A 20,787-nucleotide genomic window follows, 5' to 3' on the forward strand; every position below is an offset into this window, starting at 1 on the left:
CAGAGTGATGTTGGCCAAGGAAGCAGTTAACCATTGAGCCTTTAAGTTCAGACATTAGGAAACAACTACTACTGTTTGAGTGGACTTGAAAACATCCTATTGCGCTATCATGCACATATCTAAATGGGATGTGGCAGGTGGGTGAGAGATTTACGGATTCCTGTTTGGGGTATTACTGTAGACTTACTGCTTCAGTGGGCTTTCAAAAGAGGTTTGAGTCTTACAGAACAAACTGAACACTGGAATCATTTCCTGGCATTGCAACCCCCAAAGTGACAAGTCTAATAAGCCAGGGCTAAGGAAGGCTTTAAACTGCATGCCGAACAGCTGTTGTGTGCTCTTGCACAAGCTCAAAGGGAAAAATGCTTTGAGGAGAAAAAGTGGCTGTTAATTAGTCTTTGAACACCCGAAAGTTTCTGCAAACAAAAATGCACATTAGTCTAAGTGTATACAGAGTTAAAGGAACCACTTGCTAATCACATGCTCCCCAATTCACTGGACTTTCCTTTCATTGCTTCCTCCAGTGAGAACACAGAGATCTGGGATATTTAAGGCACGAGTTAGATTATGTGTAACCTGTCAGCATAGAAACTGCTCTCTACCTAGGCCTGGCTAGGTGTCTGATATTTTGCTTTGGCTGTTGTAAATAACATCCCGTGTTGAGGAGCACTGGACTTTAGGGGGAGGGTGTCTCCTACCTAAAAGAACAAGATTGGAAAGACAAAATAGATTTCTAAGATACTTATTGAAGTGAGCTGAGAAACACATTAAGAGACATGGGAATAGTAAACAAATTAATTCAATAGAATCATAGAATAAGAATGTCCTTTTAGAACACATTTTCCTCATTTTAGGGCTGATGGCTCTCAGTTACTTAGAGACCAAAAGCAAAATTTCTTACATCATCGTCCAGTGTGCCTTTTCCTCCCTCACTCAGAATTAGTGTAAGAAGACATAACAGGACTGAGGATCCCTTGAGAAGCCAGGGTGGCTTGAAAATCAGAAAACAGGCGCAGGGATCATCCATCACCAGCCACCATGTCTCAGACTTAACACAATAATGTGATGTTATGCTTAGACTTCCCTCAAGCAGGCCTAAAGTGGTTCAACACTCAAGTCCTTATACATTTTCAGAGAAAGTGGGAAGAGTCATAACAACAATCTTAAGAAAAATAACATTTATTAACAATTGGCTAAGCTACTTAGGTCGGAGAAGGCAATGGCACCCCACTCCAGTACTCTTGCCTGGAAAATCCCACGGACAGAGGAGCCTGGTGGGCTGCAGTCCATGGGGTCGCTAAGAGTCGGACACGACTGAGTGACTTCTCTTTCACTTTCCACTTTCATGCATTGGAGAAGGAAATGGCAACCCACTCCAGTGTTCTTGCCTGGAGAATCCCAGGGACGGGGGAGCTTGGTGGGCTTCCGTCTATGGGGTCACAGAGTCGGACACGACTGAAGCAACAGCAACAGCAGCAGCAAGCTACTTAAGTAGTGGCCACCCAATTAGGCTCGGGGGCATCTGCAGCTGTCTGCACAGCCTGAGAGGGGTTACAACCCTGTTAATCCACTTGCTGTGTCTCACAAAATCCTCTTCCTCTTTCTGCTGTATTTCCAGAAGGGTTTCAGAAAGTATCAGATGCCTCCCCATGGACCATCTGCCAGAGCCAGCGAGTTTTTACAGGAAGCCATCTTTCTGCCTCTCTCTCAGGACTTCCCACTAATTACTGACCACATGGTGGACCTAAGTGTGTGGGATGATAAAATCTGCCTGTGTGCATCTATCCCTCCCAATTCCCAGTCTCTTAAGTCCGACATTGTTTTCTTCTATGAAACTCAGAGAGTGACTTTTAAACTTACTTTCCTTGCAGCACACCTGTAAGAAAGGATCAATGCCCCATAAACTCTAGGCAGGATTTAAAAGTTTCATTTAATGCATTTGTTAGGATCAAGATAAAAGACAATCAAAGGCAGAGAAAGACAGGGAGTGGTGTGGGGCCTGAGAAAGTGGTTGCCGTGTGGCCATCGGGGAATAGGGAGTGTAAAAAGCTTCTTGCACACATTGCCTCATCTATAAAAACCAGAATTACTTGGCATCTAAGTAACAAATGGATCTAAAGGCTGTAGAGAGGAGCTGTTGGCAGGAAATGGTCCCCAGGGCTATGATATTTTCAGATCATGTGCATTTACCTATAATGCATAGATCATGGATTACAGAACTCTGTTCACATAACTTTTCTATTTAAGGGCTAAATTTTGCAGGTTCTGATTTGTCGACTATCACAGTTTCTGGTGGTTAAGAGAATAAATCTGGATAGTTAAGGAAAAATGATAAATTTTGCCTTTGAGATGCAAGGAAGAGGAAAGTGCTGTGAAGAAGTATTAAGAGGAAAAAGTATGGAGAAGGATCATAGTGATAGCAGACATTTAAGAGCATTAGTAGAGGAGAGAATAGTAGGGGGCGTGGCAGCTTCCTCCCCACCCCCACAATTTTCAGGAATTTGACTTTAAATAGAAAGAGCTCTTCAATACAAATGCAAATTGACCTGCAGGTTGAGACCTTTCTGTGCCTGAAACTCACTATAAGCAAATAACTTGTACACAGCAGAGTACAGTGGAAGATTCCTACACAGTCTTGATAGGAATCTTGGTAGGTTGGTTTTTGATCCCAAATCAGTTTCCACACTGAGTGTAATTTTAAATGTCTGGTTTGTCCCTGAGTGAACTGGTTGTTCTGCTTTCTTTGAAACATGGAGACAGCAGATTAACTTGGTGCCACAGAAACTAGCTACAGAACAGAAAGTCTCCATTTCCTATCTTACTCATTAACAAAGTAAAGTGCCCTCCATGACTCACTCTTGACTACATGCTGCCCTTGCTCCCCTGCCCAGACAGAAGAAAACAAGCAAATGCTTACCTGCTGTATATACAGGAACAATAGGCAAAACTTCAAAATCCTTTTTTTTTCAAGCCTAATATCTATTAGCATTCAAAAAAAAAAAAAAATTCTATGTCATATCCTGACATAGACAAAGATTTACTTTGGAAGTGAAACAGATACCTGAGTGGACAGGATGTTAAGGGACACAAACATTTGATCCCAACCATTCAGACACTTACACTGTTTATACCAGTTTTGCCTCTTCTCAATTAAATAGGACATTTCTTTCTTTCTTTTTTTTTTAATTTTAGTCTACCTTGTATCTGCTACAGTGAAGCCTTTAATTACTATACCATAGTAGAGGATTCTTTATATTCTCGAAAATATTTAGGCTCCTACCCCAGGTGTAAAAACAAACTGCTCAAAAACTGTTGTCAAGTTTCAGCTCGAAGCTATTGTATCCTTTGGGTTATTTTCACATTCACAGTTTTCCAGGGTTTTCTTTTCAAATCCCCTTCAATTTCTGAGCCCAAAGACCATCTATAGCTCCTCTCCGGCCAACTTCCAAGTTTGGGTTACACACATCTCTGACATTCAGAACCTCGGTTAACTCCTCTGAACCTTTTGGCTGGACCTGGGACTGATTACCCAGGTCGCGTTTATCTTTTACTTTCGCCCTTCAGATATAAAATGTAATATGACAAAGACAATACACGTCTTGTTTTTAGTAACAATGGTGTACGCCGGGGAGAATCAGCGTCACTCTGTCACTCTGTACTTTAGGAACTACATTTCCTGGTCTTTTTTTTTTTTTTTTTTTGATCAGGATCCTGACGCCTGCTTGCTGACGTTGGTCAGGAGAAGATGCCCTCCCTGAAGCCTAGCCAAGCCGTCTCTTCCTTTCATTAGCGGTGTAACCCTGTGTTCCCACCGGAGCCCTGCACGGAAGTGTAATCTTCCCGCGGGGGCCTCCCGTTTCTCGCCTGGCTTGGAGCGCTGAGCCTAAATGAAATATAAAATACTGACTGAAAGGGAAAACAAAGGATGCTGCCTCCAGGACGGCTCCAGGCCCAGAGGCTTGCCCAGGGCACTCGTCCCTGGGCCTCTCTGTCTGGCTCCCCGCCTCGTGCCTGCGTAGGATCCACGAGTTGAATCGCAGCTTGCCAAAGCGAATTCCACCTCGGACTGGTAACCTGACCCCTCAGCGTCGCCCGTTCCCTTCTGCCCGGAGCGTAGAATGATCACCAGGAGGCCAGGAAAAAAAACACTTAAACGTTGCATTTATTAAGGAAATTTTAAATAAGGAGAAAAAAAGTCAAAACGGTGTCACCAATGTCAAGAGCACTTTTGTGGTGTCAACCGTGCAGTCACGAGCTAGGAGTTCTATCCCGGATCTTTGCCTCGGGGCCAGCTGGAGTGCCAGTCCCGCCCCCTTCCCTCTCCCCCCCTCCCAAAGACCCAGTTGGAAATGCAATAAAAGAAACAACACCCCATTCACATTCGCAGGCTCCCCTTCCCCCCACCCCTTCCCCTAACACAAAACTCTAACCCCCAGGCAGGGAAACAGGCCACTAGGGCGGAAAAAGACTTATCAAATACTTGTATTCAAGCAAACAAACACAAAATCCCTTAAAACGGCACGTTACAATCAATCAAGGGTATTTATCGCCTGTCCTGCCAGGGGTGCAAGGAGCGGGAGGGAATGGGCGCGAACCCGGACACGGTTTGCGTGTCCCCGTTAGTTCGGTTAAGTGGAATATATGCGGGTCACTTTTCCGGTCACCAGGCAATAGGTGCCGTTGGTCTCCGCCTGCTCGCCCTCTCCACCTGCCCCCCCGAGCTTGGTCACCTGCGGGTGGAAAGGGGCCTTGGCCTGGGTCGGTGTCCCCGCATTCTGCGCTAGCGGCAGCTTCCAAAGTTCTGCGCCCTAATCGCCTTCTCTTGCCACTTGCTGCTGAGTCCAGAGTCAGGACTCTCTTCTACTGCCAGGCCTGGGGACTTTCAGAGGGCGAGCGATAAACGGGCTCGCTTCATCCCGAAAGGCAGAAGTCGAGAGAAAAAAACTGACTCCGACAGGTTTGCTTCGCCCAGTCTCGCATGGTGAGGGGGCGCGGCCGGGCTGGTGAAGTGGGGAGGCGAAGGGCTGCTGCCGCGGGGGCCGGGGGCCGGTCAGTAGGGCCCCACGACCACCGCCTCCACCTCCTTAGACGGTCTCCGGTCCTTCACCAGGAAATTGATCATGCCCTCGGACTTGATGAGAAGGTTGCAGCCCAGGAAGAAGATGCCGAAGACCACGGTGAGCGAGAGCACGCACATGACGGCGATCTGAACCACGCGCATGATATACAGGCTGCGCTCGTCCGGGCCGCCCTCCGCGAAGCCGTCGTCGGTCACCACGGACGCCTGGGTGCAGCAGCGCATGGCGCGCTCCAGCGCCTCGCTGCTGTTGGCCAGGAACAGGCCGGCCACGTCGGTCTGGTTGCCCAGTGCCGGATTCATTGCGGGAGCGGGCCGGCAACCCGGGAGGCGAGGGTCCGAGGGGTGGGAAGGCGGTGGCGCGGCAGAAACAGGTGAGCTAAGCGCTCACTTGTGGACTCGCGCGCGCGGGGACCGCTCGCTCGCTTGTTTCCAAAGTCCCCGGCTGGTGAGAGTTTCGCCGGAGCCTTCCCGCCGCGCGCCTCAGTCTGGCTGGTCTGCGCCGTGTGCTTCTGCCCGGGCGGTGCTCGTTCCCGGCGCTCGCTTGACTAGGGGCTGTTGGAACTTGGCGGGGCTGGGCCAGCCCGGCCGTGGGAGGTGCGGACGGCGGCGGTAGGGCCGCTGCTATGAGCGCAGAGCGGCCCCTTCTGGCCGCACCGCTGCTCTGCGCCCGCCGCTGCTGGGCGGTGGGGGAAAGGAATGGGGCGAACCTCTTGTTTTTTCTTGCTTCGCCTCTTTTCCAACTCCAAGGATAGGCAGAGATCGCTTTTCTGGCTTTTCTGGCTTGATGGATGATTGAAGAGTTTCGGGTGGGGGAAGGGTTGCGACCAACTGAAAGTTTCCTAAAAAGTGGGTCACACAAGCTCTGCGTGTCCTTGGCCTCCCGCCCCTCTCACCTCCGGGAGGTGGAAAGTGGCGATGAATCTCAGGTGGCAGATGGTGTCAGCGAATACATGGGCCCGCCGCCTGTGCCTGACTTTGTCTCGCTTGCGACAAGCCGGGAGGGAAGGAAGGAGAGAAAGAAAGAAAACGAGTGAGAGAGAAAACGATTGGAAAACAGAGTAAGGCAGATTTTATAGAAACTCTTGGGCAAAAGAAAAGGGTTTAGGGAAGGAAGGGCTCTTCTGTGGCCTTTATGGTTGCCAAGAACAGGGTCACCTCCTTGGTAAGGGAGGAGAAGGTGGACAGAATGGCTACCCTTGTAATCTCAATTGCTAATGAGTTTTTGGATGCGCTTCCAGTGTTTTTCTCTGCTGGCAGTAAATCAGCTGTTTAAGGGAATTGCTCATCAGCACCCATCACCTAGAACACTGGCCAACTCCTGGAAGATCTCCCCATTTTCCGTAAGCTGATGTATTTCACCCTAGTCAGTTTAAACGAAGCTACAGATGTTTTAAGGGCCTGATAGAGACTTCAGTCCAGTATGATTCTGCTTCTGGTTTCAGTGAAATGTTACAAACTTGTCAGATTGTTTCTTGAGCTCTAGAAGAATACTTCAGGTTTGTTTGTTTTTTTAATCATTTCTACTCTTTTTATTCCTCTTCACTTCTCCTTCCTCTCTCCCTTCCTTTTTTCTTTCTTTCAACGGTAACAGCTGGAAACCAGTAACTTGAAGCCCAGTTCAAACTTTTCATAGAATACATTTATTAAATTTCTATTCAAACAAAGTAGCTGTCCTGCCATTTTCAGCTCTGTTCTCAATTCCATTATATTTGCTTGTTCAACCCTCTGATTTTTGTCTCCCCAAACATTATTTACTCCATATTCAAAGCTTTCCTTAAATGTTTTGTGCTACTTTGTGACCACAATAAAATAGAGTGAACTATATTTTAGTGACGAGTTTTCAACTTTGGGATGTTGATTGTATACCAGCTTCAATAAGCTGAGATGCTTCTAAGTAGCTAATTTTATTTTGGAGGGATGTTTCACAGCTGAAGACCTAGCCTTCTGGGCCTCATCCATAATTCATCTGGTTTATTGCTCTAATTTCCCATGGTTATAATTGCCCTGAAGAATGCTCCAGTCCCAATAATTTCTTCTTTGGAGAAATTTATTATTTATTGATTGGAAAAAATTATTTAAATCTCACTATACATTCAGCCTGTCTTAGTTAATATGGGTGATACTTAACAGTAAAACGTAATGCATATGTGAAAAATTATAGAAGAATTTAAGATAATATAAAGCAAATACTACAATGAATGATGGAGGCAAGTAGTTAGAATTTAGAAAAGCAAAAGGTGGAGAATAGAGGTCATTTACAGGGATATTGGGACTTCCCAGGTAGCACTAGGGGTAAAGAACCCGCCAGCCAATGCAGGAGCCATCGACATGTGGATTTGATCCCTGGGTCAGGAAGATCCCCTGGAGGAGGGCATGGCAACTCACTCCAGTATTCTTGCCTGGAGAATCCCACGGACAGAGGAGCCTGGCAGGCTACTGTCCAGTGGGTCACAAAGAGTCAGACGCAACTGAAGCAACTTCATACACACACACACACACACACACACAGAAGGATATTAACTTGCACAGGATTGTGTGTTTAGTAGAAGCTGGGTACAACTGATTATAGACCGTAGCCATCTCTTTATGTAACAAAAACAAAGAGATGATACATTTGTAAGGTCTGGTTACAAAAAGTTCCTAAAAGTGTTAATTGAATAATTTCAGAATTTGAGTATATTTGTTGATATGAACAATATTACTACTTTAGTCAAGTTATTATAAAAAATAATCAACTTTTGCCATCCAGTAGAGGTTTTGTATCATTAAACTTCTAGATTTGAGGGTTTCCCTAATGGTTCAGATGGTAAAGAATCTGTCTGCAAAATGCAGACCTGGATTTGCTCCCTGGGTCAGGGAGTATCCCCTGGAACAGGGAATGCCTACCCACTCCAGTATTCTTGCCTGGAGAATTCCATGGACAGAGAAGCCTGGTGGACTGTACTCCATGGGGTTGCAAAGAGTTGGACATTACTGAGTGACTAACACTTATTTCACTTTTCAAAGGTTTAAACTTGTAGATTTAAGGAGTACATTTTAAAAAGAAATAATGGAACACTCTGACATTATTTTCTTTCAGTTTTAATTACTTATAGCCACAAACTTGTGGATAAAATAATTGCTATTCCCGTCAGCTAGTTCAGAACTCTGGGAATGTAGTTTTGTTTCCTTTATATCCCACCTGGCACTGCCACCAGTCTGATTTTGTTGGATAAAATTGGTCAAAGTATTTACAAGGAAATTAGCTATAAACCAAGTAGTACAAAACTAACATTTATCACACACTTACTACTGGACTTAAAGGGATATGAATAGCTAGAAGTTTTCTATAGAAATTGTATATCTTTCCCTTTGGTATTTTGAGTGAAAAATGTTCTTTCAGCTTTACTCTTGTTTTTCACCTATTTCCTAGAAAAATCTTAAAGATGTGAAGAAATTCTTTAAGAAATGTTTATATAGAGAAACTTTGATTTCTGGAAAAGCAGATATTGATGTGAAATGGGGTAATGTGTTGGTACTGGTAATTCACTTCAAATAAAAGGATTTTGATACATACGACTCACTGTTATATTTATTTAACCAGTGACTTCTCTTACTTTATTGGACAGGATATTTGATTTCAAAAAGTTAAATGCTCATTATTTCACAATATACATATTACACAAGGAAAGAAACATGTATCTATTCTTTCCTGAAACTTTATCTATAGCATCAGTGGTCATTAGATCTATAGTTTGAATAGTTTTGATGTAGGACAAGACAGTTACAATATTAAAAATCTTTTCCTTGAGCCTCTCTCTGTGTATATCATGAAAATAGTAAGTAGAGATTTTTAAAAAGAGAATATCAATGGCACCCAACTCCAGTACTGCTGCCCGGAAAATCCCATGGATGGAGGAGCCTAGTAGGCTGCAGTCCATGGGGTCGCACAGAGTCAGACATGACTGAAGTGACTTAGCAGCATAGCAAAGAATATTTATTACTTTGGGGCAAACTTCAAAAAAATAATTTATACCAGATTACACAATTTAAGGGAAAAGGCAGTGGCACCCCACTCCAGTACTCTTGGCTGGAAAATCCTATGGATGGAGGAGCCTGGTGGGCTACCGTCTATGGGGTCACACAGAGTCAGACACGACTGAAGTGACTTAGCAGCAGCAGCAGCAGCACACAATTTAAGTAGGAGTAAGAGCAGGCACTCATATTCATTCATAAAGCACCTGGAACACAAGAGGAAAGCCAGAAATAAGCCAAACAGACCATCAATCTACCAGAATAGTTATCATGAAAGACAAATACCTAAACTCATTCCTTTTTCTCCTGAGGTTGATCCCTCAAATTCTCTCAAATCTGTGCATTTTGACGTCTCATACAGTTTTGGCTCTCTCTTCTATCTCTTTTTTCTTGATTACAGATATCAGTATCAACATGTGGGTTGCAGAGGAGAAAATGGCTGAATGTAGTTGCTTTTACAACTATAAGGAATAACAGTAATAAGCAGAAGGAAAAACAGAATAAAACATTAAACAACATGCACAAACTTTCAAAGAGTGTACAGTATTGATTTGGGGGACATTAAATACAGAGACAAACATTCTTAGATGGTTAGGAGTCTAGCAAAATGTGTAAAGACATGGACTTTGAATCCTGCTGTCCTCAATTACTAGCTGTGTGATCTTGAAAAATTCCTTTACTTCTTTTTTTTTTAATTTAATTTTATTTTATTCTTTAACTTTACAATATTGTATTGGTTTTGCCATATATCAAAATGAATCCGCCACAGGTAGACATGTGTTCCCCATCCTGAACCCTCCTCCCTCCTCTCTCCCCATATCATCCCTCTGGGTCGTCCCAGTGCACCAGCCCCAAGCATCCATTATCATGCATCGAACCTGGACTGGCAACTAGTTTCATATATGATATTCTACATGTTTCAATGCCATTCTCCCAAATCATCCCACCCTCTCCCTCTCCCACAGAGTCCAAAAGACTGTTCTATACATCAGTGTCTCTTGCTGTCTCGTATACAGGGTTATGGTTACCATCTTTCTAAATTCCATATATATGTGTTAGTATACTGTACTGGTGTTTTTCTTTCTGGCTTACTTCACTCTGTATAATAGGCTCCAGTTTCATCCACCTCATTAGAACTGATTCAAATGTATTCTTTTTAATGGCTGAGTAATACTCCATTGTGTATATGTACCATAGCTTTCTTATCCATTCATCTGCTGATGGACATCTAGGTTGCTTCCATGTCCTGGCTATTATAAACAGTGCTGCGACAAACATTGGGGTACACATGTCTTTTTTACTTCTTCATACCTTATTTACTTTTCTGTGAAATGGAGATGATATTTCACAGAAGATGGAAAGGATTGATCTAATCCATGGAAATAGCTGAGAATAATTATTAAATAAAATAGTTATCAAACAAAATAGTTACTAGATAAAAATATATTGCAGTAGCTCCTGAGGAGGCATCAATTGTATAGTTCATTTAAAAAAAGGCTAAATTTTGTTCAGTATATTTTTTTTTCAAGAAAGCTAGAAAGCGAGTGATATATTTTAGAAAAATTGCCATATGAAGCAATTAACCTTGTTAAGGAAAAAATTGAAAGGATGTGGAGAAATTAGAACCCTTGTGAGCTGCTGATGGGAGTGTAAAATGGTATAGCCTCTGTGGAAAAGAGTATGGTGGTTCCTCAAAAAATTAAACATAGAATTGCCATATGGTCCAGAAATTTGATTTTTAGGTATATTCCCCCAAAAGTTGAAAGCAAGTGCTGAAATAGAAATTTGTACATATTCATAGCAGCATTATTCACGGTAGCCAAAAAGTATAAACAATTCAAATGTCCAATAGCAAATGAGAGGATAAAGATGTGGTATATACATAAAATGGACTATTATGCAGCCTTAAGAAGCAATACAATTTGATACATGCCATAACATGGATAATTCTTGAAGGCATTGTGCTAAGTGAAATAAGCCAGACACAAAAGGACAAATACTGTATGATTCCATTTATATCAAGATAGTTAAATTCATAGAGACAGAAGTAGGATAGTGGTTATCAGAGGCTAGGGTGAGGAGGTAATGGTAAAAAATTGCTTAACTAAGAAGAATGAAGTTTCATTTGGAGAGGATGAAGAAGTTCTGTAGGTAAATGATAGTGATGCTTGCACAACAATATGAATGTACGTAATGGCACTCAGTTGTACACTTGAAAATTGCTAAAATGGTAAATTTTATGTTATTTTAATTAGATCTAGCATAGATACTATACAAATTTCTGCAATTCATAGAAGTTGGAAAATAACCCCAAGACCTCACTATTCATCTCCCCATGGTTCAAAGATTAGTGCCCTCAGAAATTTAGAGTATTTTTCTTCCTGTCTTTTTGCTATGCTTTTTTAACTTAGTCTTGATGTACTGTAAATACAATTTATATCTTGCTTTTTTCCTTAACCCTGTATTTTCTCATAACATTAAAAATTATTATATGCACATTATTAATGAGTGTGTAGTACTTCATTGTTGAAGATACTATTGTTTATAAATCATTACTCTTCACTTATGTTCCTCTCATATATTGTTATTGAATCAATTACAAAGAATATTTTTGCTCATTAATGTTTATAAACCATTACTCTGCAGTTATTATCCTTTCATATATTGTTACTGAATCAATTACAGAATATTTTTGCTCACTAATATTTGACAGGATAAATTTGCACAATTGCAATTTTCAGTGACAACAGTATTTCTTAAGAAAAAGCAGCACATAGCCAAATTGTTTAAAAAAAGGTATCACCAATCTTCACTACCATTTGAAAAACATACAAATTTTAGATTTTTGTCATGCCCTCTAGAGTAGGTATTCTCAACTTCAACTACTGTAAGAAACACCTAAAGAGCTTTTAAAGTGTTTGATATCCAAATCTAACCCACAAGGATTAAATCAAAATTTCTGAGTGTAGGGCCTAAGTGTCTGTATTTCTTAAAATTTCCCAGGTAATTCAATACATGAGCTATGACTGACAACCACTGGTCAGAGCAGAGTTCTCAAACTTGTCCTGTCTTAAGATCGCCTAGTCTGGGCTAGGAAATGACTGATTTCCTGGTACTATTGCAAGCCAATTGAATTAGAATTTCCCTGACTTGCTTTCTGGGTTCATCCATTGGGATTCTGCTTTGATGGGCCTGGGATGGATCCCTTAGGAAATGCTATTCTTAAACACCACATATGATTTTAAAAATTATTACTGCATGTTTGATAGGGAAAAAAAAAAAACAAACGGTACCTTGTTGAAGTTGTGTATTATCAATTGCAGCAGCCAATGTTTTTACATATGTATTTTAGAACTGTATATCCTACTTTGTAATCTTTATATTAAGATTCAGATCCTTTGTCTATTTCTCATTTGATATTTTATTATTCATATTGATTTATTGAGTTGTAACAAACCTATAGGATTTCCCAGGTAGCTCAGTGGTACAGCAGCCACCTGCCAATGCGGGAGACCTGGGTTTAATTCCTGGGTCAGGAAGATCCCATGGAGAAGGAAATGACTACCCACTCCAGTATTCTTGCCTGGAAAATTCCATGAACAGAGGAGCCTGGTGGGCTACAGTCCATGGGGTCACAGAGTCAAACATGACTGAATGAATGAGCACACATGTACACAACAAGTCTATCAAATATATTAACCTTAAGCATGATGAATTTATAATTTTTTTTTCAGTTCCCTTTCCTTTTAAATTAGGCTATATACTTTTTGGGTACGTGGAACTTTCTTATATATGTAAATACATTGACATTTCCATTTGTGATTTCTTTCATTGCCATTTCTTTCATTTTCATTTTCTGTTAAAAGGGAAAGCACATATTCAAGTTTTTCCATGTAAGACCCATCTTTGGGACACAAGTTCAGACAAGTCTCTACCACAGAAACTTTTTTCAGCTGGCTCACTGGGGACATACACTTTGACCTGGCTCACCTTTAATGGCCTTGCAGAATGCTCTAACATCTGCTAAGACAACAAGCCAGGATGTGAAAGTGTTGCAAAGTCATGTGTGGGTTTTCATCTTAAGAACAGTCTAGCATTGCTACCATAAAATTAACAGTTTCTCTAGTAGACATATCTGCGTTTTATATACAACGTCAGCCCATGCATAGCCAGCACTTTGAGTTTGCTTCCTCACTAGGTACAAGAAAGCTATTCTGAATCTTAGATTATATAGATTATCCACAGCCATCCACCAGAAGACACTTAGCAATAAGACACCCCAGGAGACCTTTCACATCCATCTTGTAAATTGCTTGGGTAATCTAGGAGAAGAATGGTGAGCAGTGAATGGTGGAGGCAGATGGTCCATTCATACTAGCAAACACATCTATGCTCTTGTTCTCTTGGTTAGCCATAAAACTTTAGCATGGAGATGAAAATAAAATGATGTACAAAGTTAAGCTAACCCTAGTAATACATAAAGCTCACCTCAACAAAGGGAAATAAGCCTGTCACAGAAAGAGCAATACTTTATGATTCCATTTACATGGGGTGTCTATAATAATAAAACTCATAGAAGCAGAGAAAACAGTAGTTGCCAGACACTGAGGAGTTAGTCAATGAGTATGAAGTTTTAGTTATGCCAAATGAGTAAGTCATACATATCTACTCTACAGCTATAGCCTATTGTCAGCAATAAGGTAATATGCACTTCAAAATTCATTGAGAGTAGACTCATGTTAAGGGTCCTCACTACAAAACAAACAAAACACAAAACTAAGGGATACATAAAAACTCTGAGAAGTGTTAGATATGTCTATTACCCTAACTGTGATAATGGTGTTATGGGTCTTTGCATATGTCCAAACTCATCAAATTGTACATATCAAATATATGCAGTTCTTTATATATGTTATACTATTCTTCTTTTTTTTTTAAAGAATGAATTAGTTGTCTATGAAATAGAAGTGTGTTTCCCAGAATTCACTGAAAACAGACTGAGATAGGCGCCTGAACCCATGCAAAAAAATTGTCTGGTGAATTGCTACCATCGTCAAAGCTAGTATGTGTTATGTGTTCTGGTAGTTATGGGCTGATGGGGGATGTTTTTTATTGTTTCTAAACTTTAAAAGTTTACCCTCACTCATAATTTATTATTTATGTACTATTATTTTTATTTTGTGGGCTTCCCTGGTGGCTCAGACAGTAAAGAATCTGCCTGCAATGCAGGAGACCCAGGTTTGATCCCTGGGTTGGGAAGATCTCCTGGAGAACGGAATACTGAATACACTTCCGTATTCTTGCCTGGAGAATTCCATGGACAGAGAGGAGCCTTGTAGGCTATAGTCCATAGGGCCGGAAAGAGTCGGACACAACTGAGCAATTAACACTTACTTACTCATTTTTATTTTTAAAACAGGTGGTTTTTTTTTTTTTTTTTTTTTTGTATTTATATTGCTTATATTTAACAGAATGATCTATCTGGAAGTTGTTTTGGTATCAGTTTGCTCTTACCCTAAATGGGCCATAAAAGGTAAATAACACAAAATTTTAAAGTTTAGAATTTAAGGGATTTCAGGTATTAATTGCTTTACAAAAAAATGTGTAAACTTTCATTTTTAATGAAAATTACAAACTTACACTTCTAAAGTATAGAGACTGCATTTGTCTGATTTATCTTTTGATTTTTGCATCTACTTTGTTAAAGTTAATTCCAAGGAAAAACAGTCAGCAAGTGAGGGAAACAATAAGTGTCTTTCCCTTCCTCTTGTGTTTAAATACACTCTCTGGACCTCTGACCTGAAGTCATCTGGTGACGATTGATTTTCTTCTCTGGGAGGAGTGAAGATTGTCCTTGTGCTCCACAGGTGACCTCTTTGAGTCAGAGTGTTCTTTCAGGGCACTGGCACATGGAGTAATAAGGTAAGTAGCAGCCACAATGTTCTCATCAGTTAATACCTTTTTACTGCTGTTGAAATAAAGGGCCAAGAAAAGCATGCAATAACTCATGCCCAAGCTTGATTAAAAATCCCTGACCACTGAACATGCGGAGAAGTTCTCGGAATGATACATTGTAGCCTGCAGCATCCTATTTTTAGATTTGCAGAATAGGCAGTTTTTGCCTCCACAGATTTTTTTTTATCATTATTTCATCCTGATAGTCTGCCCAATGTTTAAAACCTGCATGATTTTAGACTTTAAAGTGAAAAAGCTGCTCAGAGCCTTGAGTGTCATTGGTGCATCCCCTTCCCACATTAGAGAAATAGGGCCTGTACCAGACTCCAAACAGGGAGAAGCAGGTGGCTGCAAAGAGGCATGAAAGATGCAATCCGTCCAATTTCTCAGCTTCAACTCAATTAATATGAGGCAGGATTATATCTTTCATTTCCATAGGACAAGTGTGTACTGTTTTCCTTGAACATATAAAAATATGAAGGAGAAATCAGACTGGAAGCGAAGGAAAACAAAATCTTTCCCATAGCATGTTAAATTTAGACTTTTGTATTTGAACTTAGAAGATTTATGTCTTCTGCAAATGTGTATACAGAGTGGAAGGAGACAATGAAAGTCGCCTATTTTCAGATAACAAGCAGGAGTGGTGGTTTCAGTATTCACACACTGATAATAGTGGCAAGAGGAGTCGTCCAACCTTACTGAACACACATCTGTGATTCTGCAGTGGAAAAACATATATCTTTAAAGACATTTTTAAAAGTCAGTGTGATAGATGTCACTGAGCAAGTCACTTACCAATATCACTGCTCAATTTCCTTATCTGGAATCCATTTTTCTTTACCCTCCCAAGATTTTTATGACAAATAATTAGTATATTGTTATGGACTATTTGCGATGGCACCCCACTCCAGTACTCTTGCCTGGAAAATTCCATGGACGGAGGAGCCTGGAAGGCTGCAGTCCATGGGGTTGCTGAGGGTTGGACACGACTGAGCGACTTCACTTTCATTTTTCACTTTAATGCATTGGAGAAGGAAATGGAAACCCACTCCATGTTCTTGCCTGGAGAATCCCAGGGACAGGGGAGCCTGGTGGGCTGCCGTCTATGGGGTCGCACAGAGTCAAACACGACTGAAGTGACTTAGCAGCATGGACTATTTAGGGGTAACAGAGAAGCCTGGTGGGCTGCAGTCCATGGGATCGCTAAGAGTCAGACATTACTGAAGTGACTTAGCAGCAGCAGCAGCTACTATGGACTGAATATATCCCCCCAGAATTCATATGTTGAAATCCATCTTATGATGGTTTTAGGAGGTAGGACCTTTGGGAGGTGATTAGGTCATGAGGGATGCGTCCTCATAAATGAGGTTCAGTTCAGTTCAGTTCAGTTGCTTAGTCGTGTCCGACTCTTTGCGACCCCATGAATCGCAGCATGCCAGGCCTCCCTGTTCATCACCACCTCCCGGAGTTTACTCAAACTTATGTCCATCGAGTCGGTGATGCCATCCAGCCATCTCATCCTCTGTCGTCCCCTTCTCCTCCTGCCCCCAATCCCTCCCAGCATCACTTTTCCAATGAGTCAGCTCTTCGCATGAGGTGGCCAAAGTATTGGAGTTTCAGCTTTAGCATCAGTCCTTCCAATGAACACCCAGGACTTATCTCCTTTAGAATGGACTGGTTGGATCTCCTTGCAGTCCAGGGGACTCTCAAGAGTCTTCTCCAACACCACAGTTCAAAAGCATCAATTCTTCAGCGCTCAGCCTTCTTCACAGTCCAACTATGAGGTTACTAACCTTATTAAAAAAAAAAAAAAAAGACTGTTGTTTAGTCGCTGAGTTGTTTTTCTGGTTCCCTGTGGAGTGGCTACTTTGACCCACTCCTTCTATGTCAGAAAAGGCTCTTGCTTATATCAGTAAAAGTATGGGTGCTATCCATTACTTGTAGCTGAATATAATCCCTCGTTGTTTTCCATTTTGTTTGATTGTACAGAATTAAAAGTAAGTGCATTTTTCTGTGGAAAAAAGACTCCTTTCCACCATATGAGGTTGTGTGGAGAATACACCCATCTCTGACCCAGGCAGAGGGCTTTTATCAGACACTAAACCTGTCACTAATTTGATCTTGGACTCCCCAGCCTCCAGAACCATGAAAAATATATTTGCTGTTTTAAGTCACAGAGTCCATGATACTGTTGTTATAACATCCTGAAAGGACTCAGACAAGAACTAAGAGATGCAGTCTCTGAACCTCCAGTAATTGGGAAGGAGGACCAGTTCAGTTCTGTTCAGTCTCTCAGTCGTGTCTGACTCTTTGTGACCCCATGGACTGCAGCGTGCCAGGCCTCCCGGTCCATCACCAACTCCCAGAGTTTACTCAAACTCATGTCCATTAGTCAGTGATGCCATCCAAGCATCTCATGCTCTGTTGTCCCTTTCTCCTCCTGCCTTTAATCTTTCCCAGGATGAGGGTCTTTTCCAGTGAGTCAGTTCTTTGCATCAGGTGGCCAAAATATTGGAGTTTCAGCTTCAACATCAGTCCTTCCAATGAACATTCAAGACTGATTTCCTTTAGGATGGACTGGTTGGATCTCCTTGCAGTCCAAGGGACTCTCAAGAGTCTTTTCCAACACTACAGTTCAAAAGCATCAATTCTTTGGCACTCAGCTTTCTTTATAGTCCAACTCTCTCATCCATAAATGACTACTGGAAAAACCATAGCTTTGACTAGACGGACCTTTGTCAGCCAAGTAATGTCTTTGCTTTTTAACATGCTGTCTAGGTTGGTCATAACTTTCCTTCCAAGGAGTAAGCATCTCTTAATTTTCATGGCTGTAGTCACCATCTGCAGTGATTTTGGAGCCCAGAAAAATAAAGTCTGACACCTTTTTCACTGTTTCTCCATCTATTTCCATGAAGTGATGGGACCGGATGCCATGATTTTAGTTTTCTGAATGTTGAGCTTTAAGCCAAATTTTACTCTCCTCTTTCACTTTCATTAAGAGGCTCTAGTTCTTCTTCACTTTCTGCCATAAGGGTGGTGTCATCTGCATATCTGAGGTTATTGATACTTCTCCCGGCAATCTTGATTCCAGCTTGTGCTTCTTCCAGCCCAGTGTTTCTCATGATGTACTCTGAATATAAGTTAAATAAGCAGGGTGACAATATGCAGCCTTGACATACTCCTTTTCCTACTTGGAACCAGTCTGTTGTTCCATGTCCAGTTCTAACTGTTGCTTCCTGACCTGCATACAGGTTTCTCAAGAGGCAGGTCAGGTGGTCTAGTATTCCCATCTTTTTCAGAATTTTCCACAGTTTATTGTGATCCACACAGTCAAAGGCTTTGGCATAGTCAAGAAAGCAGAAATAGATGTTTTTTCTGGAACTTTCTAGCTTTTTCCATGATCCAACAGATGTTGGCAATTTGATCTCTGGTTCCTCTGCCTTTTCTAAAAGCAGCTTGAACATCTGGAGGTTCACGGTTCATGTATTGTTGAAGCCTGGCTTGGAGAATTTTGAGCATTACTTTGCTAGCGTGTGAGATGAGTGGAATTGTGCGGTAATTTGAGCATTCTTTGGCATTGTCTTTCTTAGGGATTTGAATCAAAGCTGACCTTTTCCAGTCCTGTGGCCACTGCTGAGTTTTCCAAATTTGCTGACCAACAGAGACAAATACTTTAGACCATAGTTATCCTGGAATGTGAAGTCAAGTGGGCCTTAGAAAGCATCACTATGAACAAAGCTAGTGGAGGTGATGGAATTCCAGTTGAGCTATTCCAAATCTTGAAAGATGATGCTGTGAAAGTGCTGCACTCAATATGCCAGCAAATTTGGAAAACTCAGCAGTGGCCACAGGACTGGAAAAGGTCAGTTTTCATTCCAATCGCAAAGAAAGGCAATGCCAAAGAATGCTCAAATTACCGCACAATTGCACTCATCTCACACGCTAGTAAAGTAATGCTCAAAATTCTCCAAGCCAGACTTCAGAAATACGTGAACCGTGAACTTCCAGATGTTCAAGCTGCTTTTAGAAAAGGCAGAGGAACCAGAGATCAAATTGCCAACATCCGCTGGATCATCAAAAAAGCAAGAGAGTTCCAGAAAAACATCTATTTCTGCTTTCTTGACTATGCCAAAGCCTTTGACTGTGTGGATCACAATAAACTATGGAAAATTCTGAAAAAGATGGGAATGCCAGACCACCTGATCTGCCCTTGAGAAATTTGTATGCAGGTCAGGAAGCAACAGTTAGAACTGGACATGGAACAACAGACTGGTTCCAAATAGGAAAAGGAGCATGTCAAGGCTGTATATTGTCACCCTGTTTATTTAACTTATATGCAAAGTACATCATGAGAAACGCTGGACTGGAAGAAGCACAAGCTGGAATCAAGATTGCCGGGAGAAGTATCAATAACCTCAGATATGTAGATGACACCACCCTTATGGCAGAAAGTGAAGAAGAACTAGAGCCTCTTAATGAAAGTGAAAGAGGAGAGTAAAATTTGGCTTAAAGCTCAACATTCAGAAAACGAAGATCATGGCATACGGTCCCACCACTTCATGGGAAATAGATGGGGAAACAGTGGAAACAGTGTCAGACTTTATTTTTCTTGGCTCCAAAATCACTACAGATGGTGACTGCAGCCATGAAATTAAAAGACGCTTACTCCTTGGAAGGAAAGTTATGACCAACCTAGATAGCATATTCAAAAGCAGAGACATTACTTTGCCAACAAAGGTTCGTCTAGTCAAGGCTATGATTTTTCCTGTGGTCATGTATGGATGTGAGAGTTGGACTGTGAAGAAGGCTGAGTGCCGAAGAATCGATGCTTTTGAACTGTGGTGTTGGAGAAGACTCTTGAGAGTCCCTTGGACTGCAAGGAGATCCAACCAGTCATTCTGAAGGAGATCAGCCCTGGGATTTCTTTGGAAGGAATGATGCTAACACTGAAACTCCAGTACTTTGGCCACCTGATGGGAAAAGTTGACTCATTGGAAAAGACTCTGATGCTGGGAGGGATTGGGGGCAGGAGGAGAAGGGGACGACAGAGGATGAGATGGCTGGATGGCATCACTGACTCGATGGACGTGAGTCTGAGTGAACTCCGGGAGTTGGTGATGGACAGGGAGGCCTGGCATGCTGCGATTCATGGGGTCGCAAAGAGTCAAACATGACTGAGAGACTGATCTGATCTGACCTGATCTGTAGGAGAGATAGGAAGAACATCTAATTCTTACTGGACATTGGAAGAGTGGTGGAGAAGGATCAGTATCAGAGGGGTTAGCCAGGTGAAGAGTGCTCAACCCATCAAGGTGTGAGGAGGTGCATTATACTGTTGTGTATCTGCAGACAATTCTGTATTTTTGGGGTGCTGACAACTACAAGATGTAGAATGATTAAAGAGTGCAGAGAAGCCAGACCATGGAGGGCTTTCATGATGTATTATGGAATTTGGATTTCCACTTGTAAGCCAGAGGGGTACACTGAAGGGTTTTAAGTAGCAGAGAGAAAAAGTCATAATTTATAAAGAATCTTTTCAGGCAGTGCTAAGGATGATTAAGGTAAATGAGCCTCCATGAAGAGTATATAGTCTGTGATATTAAATAAACCCCACCAGAGATGCCTTGTAGCCCAGTGACAGAGGTGGCTCTTCATTTCCAGAACTGCATTATGTAACTCACAGAAGACAGCATTCAGAAAATAAACATGCACTTTTGGTTTTAGTTTCTTCCATGGTG

At 41.7% G+C, this 20,787-nt stretch overlaps 1 protein-coding gene across 1 annotated transcript; it reads right to left on the minus strand.

Annotated features, from left to right (window-relative positions):
• Positions 1-4,144: 4,144 nt before the first annotated feature.
• RPRM (reprimo, TP53 dependent G2 arrest mediator homolog) lies at positions 4,145-6,211 on the minus strand. The gene has a single exon (XM_086368797.1). The coding sequence runs from the start codon at positions 5,378-5,380 to the stop codon at positions 5,051-5,053; it is 330 nt and encodes a 109-aa protein (XP_086224923.1). The 5' UTR covers positions 5,381-6,211; the 3' UTR covers positions 4,145-5,050.
• Positions 6,212-20,787: the final 14,576 nt, after the last annotated feature.

Source organism: Bos grunniens, chromosome 2, assembly GCF_055505025.1.
Source record: "Bos grunniens cultivar Pamir isolate PY7600 chromosome 2, Bosgru_T2T1.0, whole genome shotgun sequence".
Lineage (NCBI taxonomy): Eukaryota > Metazoa > Chordata > Mammalia > Artiodactyla > Bovidae > Bos > Bos grunniens.